The sequence below is a fragment of the Salvelinus namaycush genome, chromosome 8 (assembly GCF_016432855.1).
Source record: "Salvelinus namaycush isolate Seneca chromosome 8, SaNama_1.0, whole genome shotgun sequence".
NCBI classification, from domain to species: domain Eukaryota; kingdom Metazoa; phylum Chordata; class Actinopteri; order Salmoniformes; family Salmonidae; genus Salvelinus; species Salvelinus namaycush.
Window position 1 is genome coordinate 31,485,768 of NC_052314.1, and position 27,077 is coordinate 31,512,844.

At 41.0% G+C, this 27,077-nt stretch overlaps 2 protein-coding genes across 3 annotated transcripts in view; one reads left to right on the forward strand and one right to left on the reverse strand.

Moving 5' to 3' along the window:
• Nucleotides 1-15,988, reverse strand: part of LOC120052614 (ecotropic viral integration site 5 protein homolog) — a 109,750-nt gene extending 93,762 nt beyond the window's left edge. For both annotated transcript variants that reach the window (XM_038999634.1, XM_038999631.1), the window contains exon 1: nt 15,789-15,988. The gene's annotated coding sequence lies outside the window, so the exon portion shown is untranslated. The remainder of the gene's footprint in view (nt 1-15,788) is intronic.
• Nucleotides 15,989-18,742: 2,754 nt separating this feature from the next.
• Nucleotides 18,743-24,334, forward strand: LOC120052618 (60S ribosomal protein L5). The gene is made up of 8 exons (XM_038999638.1): nt 18,743-18,839; nt 19,556-19,625; nt 19,779-19,894; nt 20,274-20,408; nt 21,062-21,264; nt 22,144-22,321; nt 23,715-23,803; nt 24,167-24,334. The coding sequence occupies exons 1-8, from the start codon at nt 18,837-18,839 to the stop codon at nt 24,267-24,269; spliced, it is 897 nt and encodes a 298-aa protein (XP_038855566.1). The 5' UTR covers nt 18,743-18,836; the 3' UTR covers nt 24,270-24,334.
• Nucleotides 24,335-27,077: the final 2,743 nt, after the last annotated feature.

Below are 27,077 nucleotides of genomic sequence, written 5' to 3' on the forward strand. Positions count from 1 at the left end.
ACTTGCAACGCCAGGGTTGTGGGCTCGATTCCCATGGGGGACCAGTACGAATGAAAACGTGTACACTCACTACTGTAAATAGCTCTGGATAAGAGCATCTGCTGAATGACTCAAATGTAAACGTCTCTTCCTCTCTGATGCATACAAGGAGCGGACATTTTTTCATTTACAGCTTAAAATGGAAACATGCAACAATAGCGAGCCTATCGTCGTACAGTCGAAGGGCCAGGCTAAAGCTGATGCTTTCGAATTGGAGACGTACTTTAATTACAAGTTGAGATTGAGAAATGAAAACAGCTCCAATTAATCGTCGCCACCAAAGTTAACACGCAATTGCATTTAGAATTATTGCGCAATGACTGAGCTTACGAAAGCAGGTTCCACTACGGTAGCCCACAGGCTTTTTGCGGAGCTACTTTCGCGCCGTAAACCTTTCCGCTCCTCAAACTAGGCTCTGTATGCTGTGCGCGCGGAATATAAAATGCATGATGACTAACGAAAATACACGTGCGCCAATTTAATTAAACAAAATTATGAAAATTAACCTCTAGACCGACATACATGACTGGTCAAATGTATTTTCGGAGTCTAACTGATTAACGGTTAACATCCCTACCTACTCCTATTCCTCCCTGACCTCCTCCATCATTTATATAGAGGCAATTTGCTGCGTTCTGAGAAGGCCAGAGCCGAGCTGAAGCCGAGCAGACATTCACCTACACCTCATGCATTTTGATGTAGCTTAATGAGGAAGGATATAGAGCTGGAGCTCCGTCACATACAGTGCCTTGCAAAAGTATTCACTCCTCTTGGCGTTTTTCCTATTTTGTTGCATTACAACTTGTATTTTAAATAGATTTTTATTTCGATTTCATGAAATGGACATAAAAATAGTCCAAATTGGTGAAGTGAAAAAAAAACTTTTTTTTTTAACGGAAAAATGGTGCGTGCATATGTATTCACCCTCTTTGCTATGAAGCCCCTAAATAAGATCTGGTGCAACCAATTACCTTCAGAAGTCACATAATTAGTTAAATAAAGTCCACCTGTGTGCAATCTAAGTGTCACATGATCTCAGTATAAATACACCTGTTCTGAAAAGACCCAGAGTCTGCAACACCACTAAGCAAGGGGCACCACCAAGCAAGCAGCACGCACTGTGAAGACCAAGGAGCTCTCCAAACAGGTCAGGGACAAAGTTGTGAGAAGTATAGATCAGGATTGGGTTATAAAAAATATCCGAAACTTTGAACATCTCATGGAGCACCATTAAATCCATTATAAAACAATTGAAAGAATATGGCACCACAACAAACCTGCCAAGAGAGGGCCACCCACCAAAACTCACGGACCAGGCAAAGAGGCGATTAATCAGAAAGGCAACAAAGAAACCAAAGACAACTCCGAAGGAGCTGCAAAACTCCACAGCGGAGATTGGAGTATCTGTCCATGGGACCACTAACTTCTCTAGGATAGGGGGCAGCATTTTCACGTTTGGATGAAAAGCGTGCCCAGAGTAAACTGCCTCCTACTGGGTTGGGCTGTCTTATAGAATGGTGGGAGGACATTTGTCAATGGTCTATATGATCCAAGGAATTAGGTCCAGGGATGCATGTTAGTTAACTCCCTGAGCCTATTAATTAATGCTATGTAAAGTGCTAGCCTATAACTGGCAGTGCTATTTCCAAGGTCAAAAACAGACTGATATTTATCGGTGTATTCTAGTTCCTGTTTGTGTCTGCAAAAGTTTTGGGCAAGTGTTGATTCCCTCTCCAGTCTAAAAACAGGAAGCCAGGGCTAGCTGTGACCCACACCTGACACCAAGGTCTGTCACCAGACTTTGCTCTGACATGTAGCTTATCTCTGTGGGATGAAATTAGTCAATGTGGCTGGCATTCTCCTTGGCCATCTGATACTTTAGACTTGGCTAAAAGGCCTGTGAACTCCACTGTACAATTAGTCTAAAACAGCCCTCAGGCTCTAGTCTAGTAGACAGAAATAGTTATTTTAGCTGACCAGTCAGTACAGTATTGCCAGCTCGGTACTAGGCCCTATATCCTGCCTTGCACTGAAAAACAGGAAACAAGACCACCACTGTTTTTAGTGCTACACCCTATCCCCGACCTGCCTTTAAAAATCTCCCTTCTGACCTAGCAGGAAAATAGATTCATTACTCTTATGTTCAAAAATACAAGCATGTGTGAAATTAATGGGTCAAGATAGTTTTGTAAGTAGTGATGGGGAGAGAAACCTCTTTTTTTTTTACAGTTACAAAACACCCTATTATTTCTTTGGACAATATTATACTAATACTTTGAATCCAAGTATCAATATGTAAAAAGCGCGAGCTGGCTGTTCGTGCGCTAGAAAACCATTATTTTTCGTTCTATAGCTTGTTCTCCATCTTGCGCTCTCATCTCTCTGCAACAGACATATAGTGAGCAATATGTTTGGAATATCAAACGCAATAAAATCACAGTATCGAATCACAATACATATAGAATCGCAATACATATCGGCACCTAAGTATCGCGATAATATCGTACGGTGAGGTCCCTGGCAATTCCTATATTTATAAGGGATCAGTGGCTTTAAAATGAGTAAGTCTAGGGATGGGCAACTTTGATGGGGTGAGGGCCACCAAAAACCTGAACTCACGAGGGGCTGCAGTTGCTTACAGGTCTCTGTACCTACATCCATGCCGCCGCCCCCCCTCCCCTTCCTCCCCACACAGTGAGAAACATTTTAGTGGCCCCCCTCTTGACAGCGGAGACTTTTTGTACAATTCTACACATTTTGCTATGGGGTGTAGACATTTTAAAGAAAGTTTGCTGCAATTCTGCACATTTTGCCACGAGGCAGAGAGAAATGTTTAATGTTTTTAATATGATATCTTTGTGAGACTGACTAACAAAATCAAATGGGGGGGGCTCCCCGGCAGGTAATTCAACCATGATAACAAGTTAAGATAACTGGATGCTAAACTAACTTAGTAATGTAAAAAATGTTAGCTGACATGGGCTAATTGACTAACTATCAGTGACTGACATAAGAGAAAAACTGCTGATGCACAACTAGGGCTGTGGCGGCCACGAAATTGTCAGCCTGTGATTGTCAAGCAAATAACTGCCATTCTCGCGGTAGTTGACCGTTAATTAACAAACACATTTAGCATCTCCTGGCTTGCACACAGCCTACAAGCCACTGATGCAGACCTTTGGAACATCTACATAAAAAAAAAAAAAAAAAGTATAATAAATCCATGTAATAACACCTACACTGTCATAATAAATCCATTATTTTAGACAGGTCTAAAGAAACATGATTATGAAGAAAATGTAGTTTATTTCAGAAGAACAGAATAGCATACTCGGAGTTGTCCTTATGCCAGGTCCTCATCTGGCTATGCCATATGGCTGTGGGCTACACTCGTTCATTTAGCAGACAAGTTAAGTGTTCATTGTTCATGCAGTATTGTTGTAATTGTCCTTATTACAAATATATAAATATAAAATAAAAACGTTTTTTATTTTTATTTTTAATTCGGCCGATTAATCGGTATCGGCGTTTTTTGGTCCTACAATAAATCGGTATCGGCGTTGAAAAAAATCTTAAATCGGTCGACCTCTACTCTGTGTATTTATTCCTTGTTATTCTTTATTTCTATTTGTTTCCTCTTTGCATTGTTGGGAAGGACCCGTAAGTAAGCATTTTACTGTTCGTAAAGAACAGGTGTAGACTAAGCATGTGACAAAACATTTTATTTGAACCAAGCCAGGCTCTTCTAACACTCTGTCCAAAACGGCACCCTATTCCTTACACAATTAGTGCACTGCTTTTGACCAGAGGCCAATGGGGCCATGGTCAAAAGAGTGCACTATGTATGTAGGGAATAGAGTGCCATTTGGGAGGCAGCCTCCCTCTGGGAGCCAAGAGGAGGGTGTAAGAGAAGCACCCTCAGCACATCCCCAATGTGTTATGCCTGGCAGAACTAACCGGTAGGAGAAAAGATTACTCTGGGATTGACATAATGGGAAGGAAGATGAGAGAGAGAGCAGCCTGTTCCAGGGTTTAATGCTTCAGATTGTTTGTGCCGAGTGAACAAACACATATTGTAGTACGGTACAGTGAGAGCCTCACCCTTATGTCTCTCTCTGCTGAGCACCTAAATCAAAAACATTCTGACTGTCGTGGAGGTGTGTCTGTGAACTGGGACATAACAGCGGAGGGGAACACAATTAGAACATGATCTCGCATACAGTGCTTTAATACTAGGAATAAATGGTCCACTGAGATTATGTAAGATTTATTGTCTAAAATCTATAGACCTGTCACAAAAAGAGTAGGCATATTCTTCTATCAGGCTCGGACAGGCAACTCACTCAGGCACAGGACCTACTCCAGGAGTAAAGGCGTCTGCATGCTTCCCAGCCGAAATAGTTTGGTACAGTTAGTCCATATATTGTGACGTTTTTGTTGGTTTCGGACTTCGGTGAGGGAGCCGAAGTCCACACCCTTTCATTGGTGATTGGTCAACAGTAGGGATTCTTCAATAAAGTCTTTGTTATCATTCAATGAGAGACGACTTGTCGTGCACATTTCTTATTTTCATTGAAAAATACTGCACCAAACTTAGTTAGATGTAAAATTGCACGACCAAGATCTCTCCGGCAAAAACCTCAAAATTAACGATTGATTTCATGAGTTATCTTAGATTAATGACTATTTTGAGGAAGTGTATACAGGCTTTGGCGTCTGAAAAAGGACTACTCAAAGTACTATTGAGGCTTTTTTTATTGTTTTTCAAGCGAAGGTCTTTTAAGGGAGTATGCGAGCACACTCGTTCCGTTTGGTGCCAGCCGAATTGAAGCATGCTGACGCCTTAAGCCTATGTGGTTAAAAACCTGATGAAAGGGTTTCTACTAGTGCACAGGTGGTAGGCTACCCGTACTGACATTCTTCTCAGCAGCTAGGCCTATGCCCAGTCTGGGTCCCCCCTACATAAATCCTGGTTGGGTGCTGTCTATAATCATTCCCTCTTTTGTTAAGCCAAGGAACAGAGTGGTGAATGAATGGGTCTGCATCCCAAATGGCACCCTATTCCCTATATAATGCACTACTTTTGACCAGGGCCCATGGGGCTCAGGTCAAAAGTATTGCACTATATAGGGAATAGGGTGCCATTTGGATGCAGCCAGAGAAGCATTCTGCATGGCTAATGAAAGGCACAGCAAGGCAAGATTGTGGAGTCTGAATAAAAGAGCTTCTTAGCAAAACAACAATGCCGGTGAGATCAGCAAACTGAAACTCACCAAGGCCAGTAGCAGTCAAGAGCAATGCATCTCAGTGCAGTGCAGCTGAATAGACAAACCTCGGGAAATGTAGCACTACTAACTCAACTAGGATAAGCCAAATCCAGCTATCAATTAGACTATTTTCCTAATTTGTTACATCCTGTGAATTATGGTAACTTTTTTCAGTATGTAGGCATGAGGAAAATCAAAGCTTTTAATCCATTGCTGTCACTTTGGGTGAGAAAAGAAAATGAGAGAAATACAATTGCATCAGCAACAGAACTGGAATATTATTTATCTTGCACCTGCACATAAACATAAACATTCTCTCCACAAGATAAGAACTCAAATCGCAGCATGGCACAGCAGGGAGATTAGAAAACAGAATGTTAATGTGGGCCACCTTCAGAGAACAAGAACATACATTCCATTTGCTGTTGTCTGAGAGACTATGAGAAAGGAGTGCTGCCAGAAAGGGCACACAGTCTGTCAGGCGTGAGAATAAAGGCTTTTCAGTTCACACACAGAAGACATCTCAGATTGGTGCAGTGTACATTCAGCATTATCAATGGCCTCCTTGAGCGTCTTTCCTCAATGGACAATGCAATAAGCGTTATACGGTTAGCTGGGACTCAAATGGAAAACCTAGGCTAGATCATTTACATGTGGCCTACAACAGTATTCCCATGTTGACACCGTGGAAGGGGGCACCTCCTTACAACTTTCAAGAAACACATACAAATACACACAACACTAAATACATTATCAATGGTGGAGACTCAACTGGTTTTATGACAACAAATATCCACACACTATGATGTTCTTAAGCAAATAAAAACGCCACGGAATCTGAATGGGCAGTTGGTGGAACGTTGCCCTGCTAAATCACTCCGTAGGATTCACGTGGAGCCTGCCATACCTGTAGTCTACTCTATATGGTTAGACAATTATGAAGGGGAAGCGCTCTGTCATAACAACCAAAGTGTCTGACAGAGGGCAAGTACAGACAAGCCAGTCCTCCACAAGCCCAGTATCTCTGTGGTGTGATTCGAATCTGAAGTCACACTCTCACACTACTCCTCCTAGCCAACAAACGATCCAAGAAAACACCAAGAGGTTACATGGCAGGAATGTCTAGCCAGGACTGAGACGGCAGAGCAGACCGGCATGTGACTCTATTACAAAGCGCAAATGTCTAAAACAGATGTGCCTATGAGGAGTCCAGTGCTAAGGCAGTTTCCTAGTGTTATCAACTAGGCTAGGTCTAAGATAATAGGGAGCCATTTTTAGTCTGAAGTTGTTCATGGTGCAGGAAGAGAAAGAGAAATGTGAGTGTCAGCTAGCTACAGCATTACTAGCCAACACCCAGCATAGCAACAGATGACTGCACACCTGGATCAGCAGTTAAGTGGATCAAGTTGAAAGGCGTTCCAAATGGCACCCTATTCCCTTATAGTACACTACTTTTGACATAAGGCTCTGGTCAAAAATCGTGCACCATCATATAGGGAATAGGGTGCTATTTGAGACGTAGCCATAGAGCTGGGTTCGGGTTGAGGAGGATTCCTGTGCAGTGAGAGTGCAGCTAGATGATGATTACTTCCAAGGATCAGATGGAAATGGTGGGGTTTATGGAAACATTTCAGCAGGGATTTCATCCTATGATGAAAAGTCCTTGGTGTGCTTACTTTCAATTAAAAGTAAACAAGCTAAGAGGAGAATGGAAAATCTATGCCCTCGTCCTGCCCTACCTACATTGACTGTTATTTCTCACTGTACACAAAGAACTGGATGGTTGTACAGTAGAGGCGGCAAACGTTAGCTACTGTTTTCTCTCTCAGCCAATGACAGGAGTTTGTCAGCCAGTAGCCAGCAGACCTAACCCGTTTGCTTACAGCTGCACTAGGGTCGGACAGCATTGCTGTGTATATTAAGACACAGCAGAGCCGGCGTGGGGCGAAAAATGTATATTAGCATTACTTTAAATGATAGGTATGTACAATCCTGTACTCTGGTTGTGTAAATTGCTGTTTTCACCCAACTCTGTACTTCCACCACGGGTCTTGTGTTCTTGCCCCCACCCTCTGTACTCTGAAACATGCATGTTCGGAACGAGGTATCTCCATTTCAAACAAAAGTCTCTCCTTAACTCTATTCTAAGAACAAACCGTTCTTAGTACTCACAAGAGAACAGGATATTTGGCCACCTCATCCAGTAGATATCGGTTAGGTTCGACACATCGAGACAGTTGTGGTGGATTAAAGAAATGTAACAACGTTGGGCTAGATAAGGCAAGCCCCAACTCAGAATCATTGAGCTCACTATATCAAATCTATACTTCAGTATAGAGATAAAGTGGAGTCGCAATTCAATGGCTCAGACACGAGACGTATGTGGCGGGGACTACAGACAATCACGGACTACAAAAGGAAAACCAGCCACGTCGCCGAGACCGACGTCTTGCTTCTGGACAGGCTAAACACATTCTTCGCACGCTTTGAGGATAACACAGTGCCACCGACACGGCCCGCTACCAAGGGCTGTGGGCTCTCCTCCGTGGCGACGTGAGTAAAACATTGAAACATGTTAACCCTTGCAAGGCTGCCGGTCCAGACTAGAGGTCGACGGATTATTATTTTTCAACGCCGTAACCGATTATTGGAGGACCAAAAAAAGCAGATACCGATTAATCGGCCGATTTTTACATATATATTTGTAATAATGACAATTACAACAATACTGAATGAACACTTATTTTTAACTTAATATAATACATAAATAAAAATCTATTTAGTCTAGAATAAATAATGAAACATGTTCAATTTGGTTTAAATAATGCAAAAACACAGTGTTGGAGAAGTAAAAGTGCAATATGAGCCATGTAAAAAAAGCTAACGTTTAAGTTCCTTGCTCAGAACATGAGAACATATGAAAGCTGGTGGTTAAGAAGTTAAGAAGTTTTAGGTTGTAGTTATTATAGGACTCTCTCTCTCTCTCTATACCATTTGAATTTCATATACCTTTGACTTCTGGATGTTCTTATAGGCACTATAGTATTGCCAGCCTAATCTCGGGAGGTGATAGGCTTGAAGTCAAACAGCGCTGTGCTTCAAGCATTGCGAAGAGCTGCTGGCAAATGCAGAAAAGTGCTGTTTGAATGAATGCTTACGAGCCTGCTGCTGCCTACCACCGCTCTATCAAATCATAGACTTTATTATAATATAATAAACACAGAAATACGAGCCATAGGTCATTAATATGGTCAAATTCGGAAGCTATAATTTCTTTCTTTCTTTCAGTGAAATACAGAACCGTTACGTATTTTATCGCCCGGGTGGCATCCATAAGTCTAAATATTGCTGTTACATTACACAACCTTCAATGTTATGTCATAATTATGTAAATTTCTGGCAAATTAATTACAGTCTTTGCAAGGAAAAAATGGTCTTCACACAGTTCGCAACGAGTCAGGCGGCCCAAACTGCTGCATTTACCCTAACTCTGCTTGCACAGAACGCAAGAGAAGTGACAATTTCCCTAGTTAATATTGCCTGCTAACATGCCTTCTAAATATGCAGGTTTAAAAAAAATGTCCTTGTGTATTGATTTTAAGAAAGGCATTGATGTTTATGGTTAGGTACATTGGTGCAACGACAGTGCTTTTTTCAAGAAAGCGCTTGTTAAATCATCACCGTTTGGTGAAGTAGACTGTGATTCGATGATAAATTAACAGGCTCCACACTTATTGCAACGCAGGATAAGCTAGTTAAACTAGTAATATCATCAACCATGTGTAGTTAACTAGTGATTGTGAAGATTGATTGTTTTTTATGAAATAAGTTTAATGCTAGCTAGCAACTTACCTTGGCTCCTTGCTGCACTCACGTAACAGGTGGTCAGCCTGCCACGCAGTCTCCTCGTGGAGTGCAATGTAATCAGCGTCCAAAAATGCCGATTACCGATTGTTATGAAAACTTGAAATCGGCCATGCCGATTAAATCGGTCGACCTCTAGCCCAGACTGCATCCCTAGCCGTCTCCTCAGAGCATCCGCAGACCAGCTGGCTGGTGTGTTTACGGGCATATTCAATCTCCCTATCCCAGTCTGCTGTCCCCACATGCTTCAAGATGGCCACCATTGTCCCTGTACCCAAGAAGGCAAAGGTAACTGAACTGAATGACTATCGCCCTGCAGCACTCACTGCTGTAATCATTACTATTATATCACCTCCACCTTACCTGTCACCCTAGACCCACTTCAATTTTCTTACCGCTCCAATAGGGCCACAGACGATGCAATTGCCATCACACTGCCCTATCCCATCTGGACAAGGGGAATACTTATGTAAGAATGCTGTTTAGTGACTATAGCTCAGTATTCAACACCATAGTACCCTCCAAGCTCATCATTAAGCTCGAGGCCCTGGGTCTGAATCCCACCCTGTGCAACTGGGCCCCCAGGCAGGAAACATCACCTCCACTCCGCTGATCCTCAACACTGGGGCCCCACAATGGGCCACCCACACAGACAGCGCGGTGAAGGCGCGACAGAGCCTCTTCAACCTCAGGAGACCAAAAAAATGTGGCTTGTCATCTAAAACCCTCACAAATTTTTACAGATGCACAATTTAAGGCCAAAAAGATCAAAGGACATCAACCACCTGAGCCACTGCCTGTTCACCCCGCTATCCTCCAGAAGGCGAAGTCAGTACAGGTGCATCAAAGCTGGGACCGAGAGACTGAAAAACATCTTCTATCTCAAGGCCATCAGACTGTTAAACAGCCATCACTAAGACATTAGAGGCTGCTGCCTATAGACATAGACTAGGAATCACTGGTCACTTTAAGGAATGGAACACTAGTCACCTTAATAATGTTTACATATCTGGCATTACTCTTCTCATATGTATATACTGTTTTTCAAAACTATTCTACTGTATCTTAGTCCGTTCCGCTATGCCATCGCTCGTCCATATGTATATCGTCTTCATTCAGTCATACTTAGATGTGTGTATTGGGCATACGTTGTTTAATTTGTTAGATATTACTGCACTGTCGGAGCTAGAAGCACAAGCATTTCTCTACAACCGCAATAACATCTGTTAATCACGTGTATGTGACTGATAAAATTTGATGTTGACAGCTCCTCTCAGTACAATAAAGATTTTAGATCAAGTATAACCAGATTTGGTGATTTGTTCTGGCTCTCATTTGTTAAATCAAAATATCTACCCACAGGTGCGAGATATGGCTTAGAAAACTTACCTCAACCCAATGGAGTGGTGGTGCCTGGAGAAGTGGGTTTACACTAATTTTGCAAAAAATATATAAAAATGTCCCACCCGGCAAAGGGGCCTTTAGGTTATGTACAGCAACCCCAGATGTAAACTAGTAAATAATGGTTACTTCTCAAAGTATTGAGCTTTTAAGAGGAGTAAAACAAGGCTGTCCATTGTCTCCTTATTTATTTATGGCCATTGAGCTATTAAAATTAGATCCAACAAGAACATCAAGGGGTTAGAAATCCAGAAGATAAAAACAAGTGTCAATGTATGCTGATGACTAGTTTTTTCTTAAGTCCGCAATCTGGACACCTGTACAGTCTCATTGAAGATCTTGATCACTTTTCTAGCCTACCTGGACTAAAACCTAATTATGACAAGTGTACCTTATTACGTATTGGATCGTTAAAAAGACTAAATTAACACTACCTTGTAGCTTACCAATAAAATGGGCGGATGGTGAAGTAGACATACTTGGTATTCACATCTCAAAAAAATATAAATTTACTTTCCACAATCAATTTCAATAGAAAGTTAGCAAATATATTTAAGATTTTGCAACCATGGAGAGGTAAATAGTTGTCTATTTATGGAAACATCACATTGATTTAACTCTTTGGTCCTATCAGTTTACTTACTAATGGGCCGCCTACTCCACAGATGACTCGTTTTTTAAAATCATATGAGCAAAAGATTTCACTTTATTTGTAATGCTAAGCCAGACAAAATTAAACATTCCTATTTATATAATGAATATGAGTTTGGGGGGCTAAAATTATTAAATATTAAAGCTTTAAACCTCTCACTAAAAGGTTCACTCATACATAAGTTATACTTAAACCCAAAATGGTTCTCCAGTAGACTAAGGCTCATCCTTTGTTAAAAAATTGCCTTTTTGCCTTCATACAGATTACAACTTCTAATTTCCGACTAATTGAAAATTTTGTTTAAAGTATCGCCCTTTCTTAAACAAGCCAAACTTAAAACCAAATGCAGCATTACCACAAAAATGGAGGCAAGTGGAAAAAGGAGAAGGTAGGGAACTTGTTTGCCTGCCATATATTAAAGATAGAAATTGGATGAAAATAATTGCCATGAATTGAGATATATACACCAGTTTCATTTGAGGACAAAAATGTTGACAGCTGCATCATACAGGTTGCAAAATAGATGGGAAGAGATTTTCAAAGTACCGATTCTATGGCACATGGTTTATGAACTGGTACAAAACTACACTTGATTCAACACTTCGAGTTTCTCTATTAGTTATTATATACAATTCTTGCCACCAACAGAATGATATATATACAGGGCATATATGGTTAAATGGTTATGGAATGGTTAAAAAATAGTAATAATCACAACATGCACTTAAAATTAACCTTACAAATAGCAGTGTTGGACGATTTGGAAAGCCATAGTCAGTCAATAAATAATATAATAATACTTGTAGGAAAGGTTTATCTTTAGCTCACAATCTGTGGATACTACACGTTTAGAAATGTTAAAAATGTATGTAAAACATCACAGTACAATTGAAAAATTTGGCACATGGAAACCAAACAAAGATGGTCTATAGCGATAGGTGGGATGGGCCAAGAGTGGTTTAGGGTTAGGATTAAATTGCTTATGTTTGGTAATGTATTATTCTTATGTGATTGCTTTATAAAAAAGTTATACACTTAGGTTGGAGTCATTAAAACTCGTTTTTCAACCACTCCACAAATTTCTTGTTAACAAACTACAGTTTTGGCAAGTCGGTTAAGACATCTACTTTGTGCATGACACAAGTAATTTTTACAACAATTGTTTACAGACAGATTATTTCACTGATAATTCATTTTTCACAATTCCAGTGGGTCAGAAGTTTACATACACTAAGCTCACTGTGCCTTTAAACAGCTTGGAAAATTCCAGAAAATTATGTCATGGCTTTAGAAGCTTCTGATAGGCTAATTGACATCATTTGAGTCAATTGGAGGTGTACCTGTGGATGTATTTCAAGGCCTACCTTCAAACTCAGTGCCTCTTTGCTTGACATCATGGGAAAATCAAAAGAAATCAGCCAAGACCTCAGAGAAAAATTGTAGACCACCACATGTTGTAGATCACCACATGTCTGGTTCATCCTTGGGAGCAATTTCCAAACGCCTGAAGGTACCATGTTCATCTGTACAAACAATAGTAAGCAAGTATAAACACCATGGGCCTACGCAGCCGTCATACCGCTCAGGAAGGAGACGCATTCTTTCTCCTAGAGATGAACGTACTTTGGTGTGAAAAGTGCAAATCAATCCCAGAACAACAGCAAAGGACCTTGTGGAGATGCTGGAGGAAACAGGTACAAAATTATCTATATCCACAGTAAAGCGAGTCCTATATCGACATAACCTGAAAGGCCGCTCAGCAAGGAAGCCACTGCTCCAAAACCACCATAAAAAAGCCAGACTACGGTTTTCAACCGGGACAAAGATCGTACTTTTTTGGAGAAATGTCCTCTGGTCTGATGAAACAAAAATAGAACGGTTTGGCCATAATGACCATCGTTATGTTAGGAGGAGAAAGGGGGAGGCTTGGAAGCCGAAGAACACCATTCCAACCGTGAAGCACGGGGGTGGAAGCATCATGCTGTGGGGTTGCTTTGCTGCAGGAGGGACTGGTGCACTTCACAAAATAGATGGAAAAGTATATGGATATATTGAAGCAACATCAAGACATCAGTCAGGAAGTTAAAGCTTGGTCGCAAATGGGTCTTGGAAATGGACAAAGACCCCAAGCATACTTCCAAAGTTGTGGAAAAATGGCTTAAGGACAACAAAGTCAAGGTATTGGAGTGGCTATCACAAAGCCCCGACCTCAATCATACAGAAAACTTGTGGGCAGAACTGAAAAAGCATGTGCGAGCAAGGAGGCCTACAAACCTGACTCCGTTACACCAGCTCTGTCAGGAGGAATGGGCCAAAATTCACCCAACTTATTGTGGGAAGCTTGTGGAAGGCTAAAAACCAAAAAACATTTAACCCAAGTTAAACAATTTAAAGACAATGCTACCAAATACTAATTGAGTGTATGTAAACTTCTGACACACTGGGAATGTGATGAAAGAAATCAAATCTGAAATAAATCACTATTATTATTCTGACATTTCACATTCTTAAAATAAAGTGGTGATCCTAACTGAACTAAGACAGGACATTTTTACTAGGATTAAATGTCAAGAATTGTGAAAAACTGAGTTTAAATGTATTTGGCTAAGGTGTATGTAAACTTCCGACTTCCAACTGTATATGTAGGAAATGCTGTAAAAAAACAAGATATGTCCTCCTCCGAAGAAATAAGTAAGGCGCCTTGTGTGAAAGATGACAAACAGTGACATACACTCTGAATGACCTAAAATGATAAATCCCACATTGATCTTTCACACAATCAGGCCAACCGGTGTGAAATGGCTAACTAGTTAGCAGTGCGCGCTAGTAGTGTTTCAATCGGTGACGTCACTCGCGCTGAGACATTGAAGTAGTTGTTTCACTAGCTCTACAAAGACCGCATCAGTTGTGGATGTGTTCAGAGGGTCCCTGGTTCGATCCCAGGTTGGGATGGAAGCAATACTGTTACACAAGCTGTACTGTGCAAGTAGGCTAATAGTAGGTCTACTATTGAAACAGTTAAATGAAGCTGTCAACTCAGTAATTCACAGGTTTCAGATTTCACCCCCTTTTTAATGTTTTTGCTCTCAAAGTCAAACTAATAGAACAATAAAATGTGATGTTCTAAGTCCATAAGAACACTTAAAACCCACCAGGAGACCACTTTTGAGGTCTGGGAAAAATCTAAGAAAAATTGTTTTTTGTGTAGTTACTCTTTAATTCATGTACAGAGGGCACCTAGCACTGTTGTTTGGTTAGCGGTGTTTCTGTAGCACATGAGATGGAGTTTCCAAAACAAATGGCTTTCCTGTTCCTTGATTGATTGAAACCTGGACAATTTACTACATATTATGAGGCATGTCTTACCTTGCTTCAAAGTAACCTATAGCCAAAATCCCAATAATTTTATAGACTTCCTCATACGCGTTCTTCTATTGGTTCTTTCAACTTTCTTTCATTGTCTAGCAGCCAAAGGTATTATCCTACTCATATTAACAACACATGATAGTTGTTGCATCTTTAGATCTCCCCTCTTTCTACATTTCAAACAGATATTTTAATCTGTCCATGAAACCAACATGCATTTGCTGTGCACATTTTAGAACATTGTTCTCCGCAAGTGTGTATTTTGCATTTGTGAAATTATTTAGGATGGAATATGAAAGTAGAGGAGTTTATGTTTATAGAACAGTACCGCAATTCAGAATCAATTCAAGTTTAGATGGAGTTTTTGGCTGTTGTAGCTTCCAGAGCCAATTCGCCCTTTAAACAGAACATGCAAGGTCCTTGGACTAAGGAGTAATGTTAGGCTCCTTTCGTCCAATATTGGGCTCGTCCGACCCTAGCGCAGCTGTAAGTAAGCTGATCAGATCAGCTGGATAGTCAGCCAGGTACTGTTCATTTGAAGAACTCATCTGGAAACTGACTGGTGGTGGACTTGAAACAAATTAACTTAAAACTATATCAGCTATCTTGAAAGTAACTGTAAAACGATAAGCAAAAAAACGGTTCTCCTTCAACCATTGTGTGACTAAAAATGTAACTAGCTACAGTAACTGAAGTGTTTAACGGGGGTTGTTTGAAGTATCTGATGGGGTGTGAGTTTTGTTTGCTGTCCACATATGTAACCGTTACTTTCTGAAGTTCCTTGGCTGGCTACAGTAAAAAGTTTGCATGCAGTTTGGCTAACTAGCGATGAATTATGAATTCATAGCAAACACTTGTGCATATCATCGATGAACAACCAGCTTATTAGCTATGGAAGTTGCTAGTTAGTTAGCTAAGCTAAGTAGCTAACCAGTTAGCTAATGCAGTTTACGTGATTAGCCAACAAGTTAGCTAACTGACGTTATTTAGTGACATAAAAAGCTAAACTGAAATACAGTGCCGTCTCAACGCAACCTACAGTACCAGACGCATGATTAACTCCAGACTATTTCCAAACACTGTAGTTAGCTAGCTAACATGAAACCTATCCGGCTGGATAGGAAAAGTAGCTTGACAACTATTAACGTTAGCTAGCAACAGCTCCTTGCTCTCAAAAAAACAACCTGAACCGTGTTTACCTTGCCTGGAAGCCTTTTCAATCCTCAGAGATCAATATGAACTTTCCATGGACCAAAGTACAACTGCACAGTCTTGCGCAATTGAACTGTAATGAGTTCAACAGCCCGATTTCAGATTGTATTTAATGCCGAGTTTTAGTTTGCTTGTTAGCTGCCGCTAGCTGATTCCACCACCAGGCAACAGCTCCACCGTCCAGCCCATCGAGTCGAATACGTGTAGCCTACACAAATCTACAGTCTGCTCGTGCCAACAAAAGGGCAGCTCCAATGTTTACATCCACTGCACAGAGCATGCGTCTCAAAAACCTAACAACTGAACAATAGTACGCTACTGCCATCTACTGTTTATTTTATTGCCTTACACTTAGCTACATGAACTTCTTTAACTCTTTGGCCTCTTCATAAACTCCATTAGCTAGCCCTATAGGTTTTTGAAAAATGATGCAAGTTCATGTCAACCATTTCTTATCAGCACACAAGCTAAAACACTATCAGATAATATAGTAGACCCATTGGATAATTCTGTATCAGTTTTAATCTCATAAAAAAATATCTAAACAGTTTTCTTAACATATTATATTTGCTCTGTAAAACAGTATGTTCCTATTAGCTGTAGTCTACTAAAGTCAAGAGTAACTACAAAGAACTGGAAGCCAATCACTACAGCACAAACTCACCTGAGGCTCACTGTCTCTGACAATAGTATCAATTCCACGGGAAGTTTTGGAATTTTGCTGCCCGGAGTAGATCACAGCAACACTCAGAGTGGGTGACAGAGAGACAATGTCAATCAGAAAATGTCAAAATAAAGGTTTACTATCAGCTGTCCAGCTAAGACTAAGAAGCACTTAAGCCTTTTCTAAGACAGGTGAGAATGAGGTGAATGGCAGAGCTGACTTTTTTTGATCCACATATGAACAAAAGGTCATCAAACAAACTTTTCTGGTTTTACGTGGAAGTACTTACATAAATATCATATTTCTTATGTAGCCACACCCTTGTCTGTCCTAAAAAAAATGTCTGACGTATGACTCTTGCCTACGCCATATGTACAGTATATCTGTTATTGACTGAAAATAGATACAGTACAAACCACATACTATAACAGAAAAAAAAAAACATATGACGACTCTTGTATGTTATGTACAAAACCCTTTGGGTGTGTCTGTTGTTTTTATTATTAACATTTTCCTATCGCAAAACGTAGGTACCTTACAATAAGGAAAACTAAATATACATTTTTATTCAGTAAATTGTGCCATTAGAAAGTATTCACACCCCTTGACTTTTTCCACATTTTGTTACGTTACAGCCTGAACTTAAAATTGGTTAAAAATGAAAAGGTGAAATGTCTTGAGTCAATAAGTATTCAACCCCTTTGTTATGGTAAGCCTAAATAAGTTCAGGAGTAAATATTTGCTTAACAATTCACATAATAAGTTGCATGGACTCACTCTATGTGCAATAAGAGTGTTTAACATGATTTTTGAATGACTCCCTCATCTCTGTACCCCACACATACAATTATCTATAACGCCCCTCAGACGAGCAGTGAATTTCAAACACAGATTCAACCACAAAGACCAGGGAGGTTTTCGGATGCCTCACAAAGAAGGGCACTTATTGGTAGATGGGTAAACATTTTTTTATTGAATATCCCTTTGAGCACAATGAAGTTATTAATTACACTTTGGATGGTGTATCAATACACCTAGGCACTTTAAAGATACAGGCATCCTTCCTAACTCAGGTGCTGGAGAGGAAGGAACCCACTCAGGGATTTCACCATGAGGCCAATGGTGACTTTAAAATAGGTACGGAGTTTAATGGCTGTGATAGGAAAAAACTGAGGATGGTTCAACAACATTGTAGTTACTCCACAATACTAACCAAATTGACAGAATGAAAAGAAGGAAGCTTGTTCAGAATATTTGCATCCTGTTTGCAACAACACACTAAAGTAATACTGCAAAAAATGTGGCAAAGCAATTAACCTTTTGTCCTGAATACAAAGTGTTGTGTTTGGGGCAAATCCAATACAACACATTACTGAGTACCACTCTTCATATTTCCAAGCATAGTGGTGGCTGCATCATGTTATGGTTATGCTTGTAATCGTTAAGGACTGGGGAGTTTTTCAGGATAAAAAAATAAATGGAATGGAGCCGAGCACAGGCAAAATCCTACAGGAAAACCTGGTTCAGTCTGCTTTCCACCACACTGGGAGATGATTTCATCTTTCAGCAGGACAATGACCTAAAACAAATGGCAAAATCTACACTGGAGTTGCTTACTAAGAAGTTCCTGAGTGGCAGAGTTACAGTTTTGACTTAAATCAGCTTGAAAATCTATGGCAAGACCTGAAAGTGGTTGTCTAGCAATGATCAACAACCAATTTGATAGAGTTTGAATATTTTTTTTTAACAATAATGGGCCAATTTTGCACAATCCAGGTGTGGAAAGCTCTTAGAGACTAACCCAGAAAGACTCATAGCTACAATCGCTGCCAAATGTGATTCTCACATGTATTGACTCAGGGGGTTGAATACTTATCTAATCAAGATATATATATTTTACAAATGTTAAAATGTTTCTTCAACTAAGAGTAGTATTTTGTGTAGATCGTTGGCAAAAAAAATACAATTAAATCCATTTTAATCCCACGTTTTAACACAACAAAATGCCCAAAAAGTCAAGGGGTGTGAATACTTTCTGAAGGCATGCACACACAGCATGGTACAGTCACAGAGTAATGTCATTTGTGTTGTAGGATGGTTTATTACAACCCCACAAAGAAAAATCACATAGTGATACAAATTTTTGATCACGTACTCTTTCTTGTTTGAGCCATTTTATCAGCTGGTGTTGTCGTTGTTCGTTTTGTACAGTAGAGGGCAGTGCAGAATTTTCCCTTCTCTTCAGCTACATCCGGCGATGCGCTATTTACGGAACATGCGCAATGCAAACTTTCTTTTTCTAGTGCAGCGGAGTGAAATCCCCGGTCTTTGACTCCAGGCTCCTGGCTAAGGAGACAGAAAAGGCTGCAAAATGGTTAGTAAATTGCCGAAATACATTCCTAGATATATGTGTTAGACATCAACGCGTGTGGTCTGCAATCACATGTTTTTATGTTTTTGAAACTCCTTGGATGAAGATAGATTCCGTCCGGCTGCCCGGTTACTGTTCACCGGGGTCTATCAAACGTGGCCTAATGGCCGCCTTCACGAATTAATGTTTCCTGTAGCGCTGTAGAGATATTCCTAACTATGTGTTGCGTTGCCTGATGAGTGGATGTTGTCTATCATGTCCCGTGACGTAAATCGCTATTAAACATGTTTGCAGTGTTGCCTAACACTAAAAGTAGCAAAGCTACGGCTGGCTAACACTGTTAGGCTAGTTAGCTGTTACTATCAGCGATGACAGGCCCAATAGTCAGTGCAACATAATGTCTGATAGCTTTGGCCACATAAAATATACTTCAAAGTGCAGCATGTGTAATGTTAGGGATACGTGTTGTGTGTTGACAAGTAGCTGGCTAGTTGTACTGACACACGCAAACTATCTGGGGCGGCAGGTAGGCTAGAACCTTGGGCCAGTAACCGGAAGGTTGCTGGCTTGAATCCTCGAGCTGACAAGGTAAAAACTTGTCGTTCTTCCCCTGAACAAGGCAGTTAACCCACTCTTCCCCGATAGGCCGTCATTGTAAATAAGTGTGTTCTGAACTTGCTTAACTAGTTAAATAAAATTGTTACTTTCTTCTCTCATAGGGTTTTGTGAAAGTGGTGAAGAATAAGTCCTACTTCAAGAGGTACCAGGTCAAATTCAGGAGGAGGAGAGGTAAGACAGGTTTTAGGACTTAAGGTTCAAGTAGAAAGAGTCTAAACTTGAAAATGCCATGGCTGTCTTGATCTTTAATTTCACACTAAAGACTCTATTCATTCCACTGATGCACCTCCACCTGACTGACTTGGGTATCCTTGTTGTGCTTAGAGGGAAAGACCGACTACTTTGCCCGTAAGCGCCTGGTCATCCAAGATAAGAACAAGTACAACACACCCAAGTACAGGATGATCGTCCGCTTCTCCAACCGGGATATCGTCTGCCAGGTAAGATGGGATTCACATGAGAAAATATAGCTGGAATTACCACAATGGACAAAACTTTTGGCCACATACTCATTCTCCAATCCCAGATACGTAGCTAATCATTTAGCAGAAGCTTTTAGCCAAAACATTTTTATTGACAGTTAATCATGTGGCCCATGTTAGTCAAACCCACAACTCTGTTGCCACCTGAACACCATGCTTTAGTCCAGTTGGAACGGCATTCTCACCTTCAGCTATTGTCCCTATCATTCCCACATGACCCATGTGGTAACAATGATCAAGGAGGTAATGGGGAATGCCCCATGCCATGAGGGATTGACTGATGGGCAATGTGATTATGCCTATATTGTCATGTTTCTTGCTTGTGTATTTGCTCTAGATTGCCTATGCCAAGATTGAGGGGGACATGATTGTGTGCGCCGCCTACTCCCACGAGCTGCCCAAGTACGGGATCCCCGTGGGACTAACTAACTACGCAGCAGCCTACTGCACTGGTCTGCTGGTGGCCCGCAGGGTAAGATTAGCTCTCGTACACCCCCACTTTGACCTGATGGCGGCTGTTTTAGTTTTCAGTACTGGGTCTTATTAGCTAATGGGTATTCTATGTTTCTACCCTGTTAGAGTTTGAGAAAATCCATCATTTCTCTGAGTACCCTTTCCTCAAACCTCATTTAGTCTTCAATGCCTTGAAGTATGATGGATGCTGTATGGACAGTTGGTGCTCAAATTGCTAAGCTATTGACAGAACTGAGTCGTGTTCTCGATTGCACAAAATTGTGTATTAGAGATTACATGATTTTGTGTTCTACATGAGAGAAAGAAGCATGTCTGTTCTATTTCTGAATTATCAAACAATCATTTTGAAAGGTGACCCTGCCCTTCTGTTTTCTCACTGTAAAGAATTGGCAGTTGGTCAGCCAAAAAGCTGCCTGTCAGTTTGTTTGTTCCGCTTGTTTAATGTGTTGCTTCAGAATCAGCTTTTGTATTTACTTCGTGGTTTGTCAGTGCAGCAGATTTGAAATTGACTTTTGGCTGCAGCATGAGTGGGTGCCTTGTCGCTTTAGCCACCTGTGGCAGAGTTTTCGCTCAGCAAGAAAGAAACAATGTAGTCCGCTTATTTTAATAATACAACAGATTTCTCTAATCCCTTTCGTCTTTCCACTCCAGCTGCTGAACAAGTTTGGCCTGGACAAGGTGTACGAGGGCCAGGTGGAGGTGACTGGAGATGAGTTCAACGTAGAGAGTGTTGATGGTCAGCCAGGTGCATTCACCTGCTACCTAGACGCAGGGCTCGCCAGAACCAGCACTGGCAACAAGGTGTTCGGGGCCCTGAAAGGGGCTGTGGATGGAGGCCTGTCCATCCCTCACAGGTAATTGCACTTTTCTGTGCGTTAGGAACACATTGCTGTAGCCAGGAGTAAAAGTGCCGTCCATAATCTTATTCATTGTGATTTTAAAAGGCAAAACTGATCATAGATAAGTATTCTTACTCTTGATGCATACTGCCACAGGTCCCAGTCTGGTTTGTGCCATTTTTACATACATTTGTACATCACAAACAGATCTGTGACCAGGCTAGTATTTCGGGAAGTTATCAGGATCGATATTTTGTTTGATACACTCAAGACTGAGCAAATTGTAGTTCCTTCATTTGCCCAGGTTGATGTAAAATGTCCTGTTTTAAGACGTTGCTCAGAGCGATATGATTCATTGGTTTACCATCCAAATGTGTTATATGCATAGAGATCAAGGGCTCTAGTGTTTGTATTAGCATGGGTAGTGCCATTGAGGGCTTTTGAAGTAGTCAACTGGGTGGGACTTCCAATGGGTTAAGGAAGGATCACATAATTCCATCACCAGGAGGGATCAGTGAGGAAAAGTTCTATAACTGCAGGTGGCAGTAAATCGACAACCTTAGCTTTTTACCTGTTCAAACAACACATTCTAGGTGGCAGTGTGCACCCTTTCAGTTAATTTGCCAACTCAGTAAATGGAAAATTGACTACCTCAAAATGGAGATGCCCATGCATTTACGCCGTAATGGGAAAGATGCAATTGTGCCGATGTCTAAGTGTGTGGTTATTTCCTTGGAATTCTGCAAGAAGTCGTTTTTATATGGCTTTAGTGGAGCTATTTGGCCTTGGTGCCTATAATCTTCAGGAAAAGCGCTATTGATAATATTGAATGAGCCTGGTTGTTCAGTAGCCTCTTTAAGTCTGATATTGTCGTTTGTCGTCCCCCCCCCCCAGCACTAAGCGCTTCCCTGGGTATGACGCTGAGAGCAAAGAGTTCAATGCAGAGGTCCACCGCAAGCACATCATGGGCGTCAATGTGTCGGAGTATATGAGCTACCTGATGGAAGAGGATGAGGATGCATACAAGAGGCAGTTCTCCCGCTTCATCAAGAATGGCGTTTTCCCCGACAAGGTAAGTTCACCCTGAACCCAGTGTGATGTTGTATGGGAAGATTCCTGCCAATACCTGGCTCTATTAGTTCCCTTAAACCAGTGTTTCTTAACTCCAGTACCCCCGACAGCACACATTTTGTTTTAGCAATCGGACAAACTCCTGATTCAACTGAAGGCTTGATGATTAAACAACAAGCACAGCTGATTCAACTTGTCTGGGGCTACAACAGGAATGTGTGCTGTTAGCGGTACTCAAGGACTGGAGTTGGGAAACTGCTTCACATCACTGCTGGTTTTCACTGAACCTGAGTGGGTAGCAACTACTGTTCTGTTATTGTTAGGCCTCATGCTTGTAAGCATACTGGGGGGTCATATCAGCTTCTCCACAAATAAATTCTGAAGGGAATGTTATGCTGAATCCCAAACAGTCCCTTCCCCTCGGCTCTCCATTTATGGGGGGGGGGGCTCTGTCATATACAAAAGTGTCCCAAAGCAAGGGGAGTGATAATTGTAGGGGCCAACATGAGCCTCCAATCGTGGCTTCAACCAAGCCAGCAAGGCTGCCGGGTCGAGAGCAAAGTGCTATGCCAACACTCACTGAGATGTTTGGAGTTTGTGCAATTTCATGTGAAAGAATGAGGTGTGCCTAATTATATGCTACGTGCATGTTTGGCCTTTTTCGAGGCTTGACAAGCCTATCAAATGAAGTGCCTCCCAAATAAAATGTTTATCTGTTAAGAGTATTATATCTTGTAAATAACAGGAGAAATGTGTTAATTTGAATTGAATGCTTGTTTTATTATTTAAATGTGGAACATGATTGCATCATTTAAGTCAGGTGTGTCCTGAAGTAATTTAATCCTCATCACTTTGGAAGTTGGCGTTGTCAGCCACACGTGACAACTGAGTGCACCAACAGCGAGTTGGTAGGGGTGAGGCCCTGGTTTGGGATTCAGCTTTTACTTACACTGTCACCATATTGCTCCCAACAATCCACTGCTCTCTGATCTACAGAAGTGGCTAGGGGTCGATTTGGATTTCAGCGTAGGAACTGTGTGCTGCTTGATGATGAAACATTTGATGCTGAGCAAATTGTAGTTGGTCCTTCATTTGCCAAGGTTGATGTAATCAACGTTTCAAGACGGGGCTGAGAGCAGCACAGTAGTTTGTCATACATGAATGAAAATACAAAATGTCATCAACTCGTTCCTATCAATTGGGTGTAAATAATTAAACAATAAGGGTAGAGTAGAAACTATACTGAATCAAGCTTGCCTGTTTCAGTATTAAAAAGGGTGAAGTACATTTTTGGCTATCCAGTAGAGGAGCCTTTACGGTTGTGTGTGTATTTGATTGCTGGAATTGGCCTTTACCCACATTTTACTAATTTGTTTGCCACACTTGTCCTGCAGGTTGAGGAAATGTACAGAAAGGCCCACTCTGGCATTCGTGAGAACCCAGTCCATGAAAAGAAACCTAAGAAAGAAGTCAAGAAGAAGAGGTGAGTTGATGAGCAGTTTTGGCTATTTTCTATTGGAAATGCAGTGCTACTGCATTGTTGCTATTCATATTATAAATCTATAACCTGATAGTAAACTTCCCTAGATGATCATGACCCGAATTGGTGTCAATTCTATTTAATTCTGGAAGTAAACAGAAATTCCGTTTCCAATACCTTTGACATTCTGTTTACTTACTGAATGGTTATCAAATTATAACCCCCCCCCCCCCCCAGTCATTTTTCCTTTGGTATTTTAAAGCAGTTTACTGATGTGACAGCCATCCCCCTCATATTTCCTGACACTGTAAAAATTGAGTTGTGAACATGTAATTCTGAAATCCATCCTCCCTGTTTGGTCACCAGGTGGAACCGTGCCAAGCTCTCTCTGGCCCAGAGGAAAGACCGCGTTGCCCAGAAGAAGGCCAGCTTCCTCCGGGCTCAGGAACAGGAGGCTGCCGACAGCTAAACTCTCTGGTCCTAATGATGGAGCAACAATGCTTTGTTATAATAAATATATTGGAAAAGAATACAGCCTAGCCTCTGTTATTTGTCCATGCATGTTATTTGTGCATGTTTATTTATAGACGCTTCGATGAAAGTATAAAAATGACTGTTTCAAGTTACCCGTACTGTTTACGTGGTTGAGATTGTATAGAAAATATATCACGGTTCTCAAGCTTCTTTTTTTTTTTTGGCCGGCGACCCCCTTTGTGATAGCAAATTCATTAGGGATCCCTTCAATCAGAATGTGGATGGCTGAACGAACCAAGTCTAGGGCCCTGAGAAGGAACATTTTAAAGGCACATCTCTTGGCACCAGAGACAATGTTGCTGCTTTAAAGCAAATAAACTGCAATTCTATACTTTTTGTCATTGGGCAGAGTTTTTGCTGCTGCTTTTAAGCTAATATCCTGCAATTATGCCATGAACTTTGCAGTTTAAATTGTCCCCTCGATTTGGGGACAGTTTTTGACCTGGGACTGCAGGTGGGTGCAATTTTTTTTATTGTACAAAACTGCTGTTTTCCCAAATTATCTACATTGACAAGCTATTCGAGTGAACACAAACAACGGCAATGGAAGACCAACAGTCCAAGGCAGGTGAGTTCATTCTAGCCAATGAGAGGGCAGATGTGTGTGACAGGTGCAACTTATGGAATGCCGTTTGGGTCATAAAGCATGTGTTAATTTTGTGCCTGCACCTGCTTTACACGTAGCATTAAAAATATTGTGTCTTGACCACGTGCTTTATGGCCCAAACGGCGTTCCATACACCTCTTCCTCTGGTTCTCCAGACCTCCCGTCTCGGATTTCAATACCCCTGCCATAGACTATGAACATGTGTTCATAACCCTGGGCCTACTGGTTTAGGAATTAAATCATATATTGGTTGATATTAACCTCATCAGTAGATCTAAAGGGTCTCGCAATGGAAGAGATATTTGATTTATATTAAAGGCCAATGTAGCCATTTTTATCTCACTATCAAATCATTTCTGTGTAACAATTAACAACCTTACTGTGATTGGTTTCAGTCAAAAATAGCTTAGCAGCAAATTCTCAAGCTAAAAATGTTGCTAGGATGGTCTGGGAGTCTGAGTGGGTAGGGGAAATCTAGCTGTTATTGGCCGATTAACTGTCAACTAATTCATTGTCAGTGTTTACTTGGATTGAAATAGGTTCCAGTACTCATTTTAAGTGGCATTCTCCCAACCAGCTTCATGGGGTAGTCACCTGGAATGCATTTAAATGAACAGGTGTGCCTTGTTAATTTGTGGAATTTCTTTCCTTAATGTGTTTGAGCCAATCAATTGTGTTGTGACAAAGTAGGGGTGGTATACAGAAGATAGCCATATTTGGTAAAAGACCAAGTCCATATTATGGCAAGAACAGCTCAAATAAGCAAAGACAAATGACAGTCCATTACTTTAAGACATGAAGGTCAGTCAATCAGGAAAATTGTTTAAGTGCAGTCGCAAAAACCAAGAGCTATGATGAAACTGGCTGTCATGAGGACCGCCACAGGAAAGGAAGACTCAGAGTTACCTCTGCTGCACAGGATAAGTTCATTCGAGTTAACTGCACCTCAGATTGCAGCCCAAATAAATGCTTCAGAGTTCAATTAACAGTCATATCTCAACAACTGTTCAGAGGAGACTGCGTGAATCAGGCCTTCATAGTCGAATAGCTGCAAAGAAACCACTAAAGGACACCAATAATAAGAGACTTGCTTGAGCCAAGAAACACGAGCAATGGACAATAGACCAGTGGAAATCTGTCCTTTGGTCTGATGAGCCCAAATTTGAGACTTTTGGTTCCAACCGCCATGTCTTTATGAGATGCGTAGTAGGTGAACGGATGATCTCTGCATGTGTGGTTCCCACTGTGAAGCATGGAGGAGGAGGTGTGGGGGTGCTTTGCTGGTGACACTGATTTATTTAGAATTTTAGCATTCTGCAGCGATATGTCATCCCATCTGGTTTGCACTTTGTTTTTCAACAGGACAATGACCCAACACACACCTTCAGGCTGTGTAATGGCTATTTGACCAAGAAGGAGTGTTATGGAGTGCTGCCTCAGATGACCTGGCTTCCACAATCACCCAACCTCAACCCAAATGAAATGGTTTGGGATGAGTTGGACCACAGAGTGAAGGAAAAGCAGCCAACAAGTGCTCAGCATATGTGAGAACTCCTTCAAGGCTGTTGGAAAAGCATTCCTCATGAAGCTGGTTGAGAGAATGCCAAGAGTGTGCAAAGCTGTCATCAAGGCAAAGGGTGGTTGACACTTTTTTGGTTACTAAAGGATTCCATGTGTGTTATTTAATAGTACAGTGTAGAAAATAGTAAAATAAAGAAAAACCCTTGAATGAGTAGGTGTGTCAACTTTTGACCGGTAGTGTATAAAACACAGGATAATCACATTTGACTGCACTGGGCCTTTAATGTGCACATTTATCATGTCTTTGGATTCTAGAAAATATGATTGTCAAAATTCAAAATTTGACCAACTTCCATAAACGTCAATAAAGATGCTGAGGGAGAAGTTCACAATGACATTGTTTTCTAGAAATGTACAGTAAATCGAATAAAATCTCATCTAAACATTACACACACGAAGAGAAAATGCTCAAATTACCCCCTCCCCCTCAATTGTAAAAGCATTGTTTTTACCTGACAGTCACAGTTTGATTAACCTCAACCACAGTTTGATTAACCAACTGTATTGAGATCAAATGTTCCATTGATGAGAAAATTAGCAGAATGTCGGTCAAAA

Coding starts and splice junctions, on each gene's coding strand:
- LOC120052618 (XM_038999638.1), top strand. Junction 19,626..19,778: donor CAAATTCAGGAGGAGGAGAG/GTAAGACAGGTT, acceptor TGTTGTGCTTAG/AGGGAAAGACCGACTACTTT. Junction 21,265..22,143: donor GGCCTGTCCATCCCTCACAG/GTAATTGCACTT, acceptor CCCCCCCCCCAG/CACTAAGCGCTTCCCTGGGT.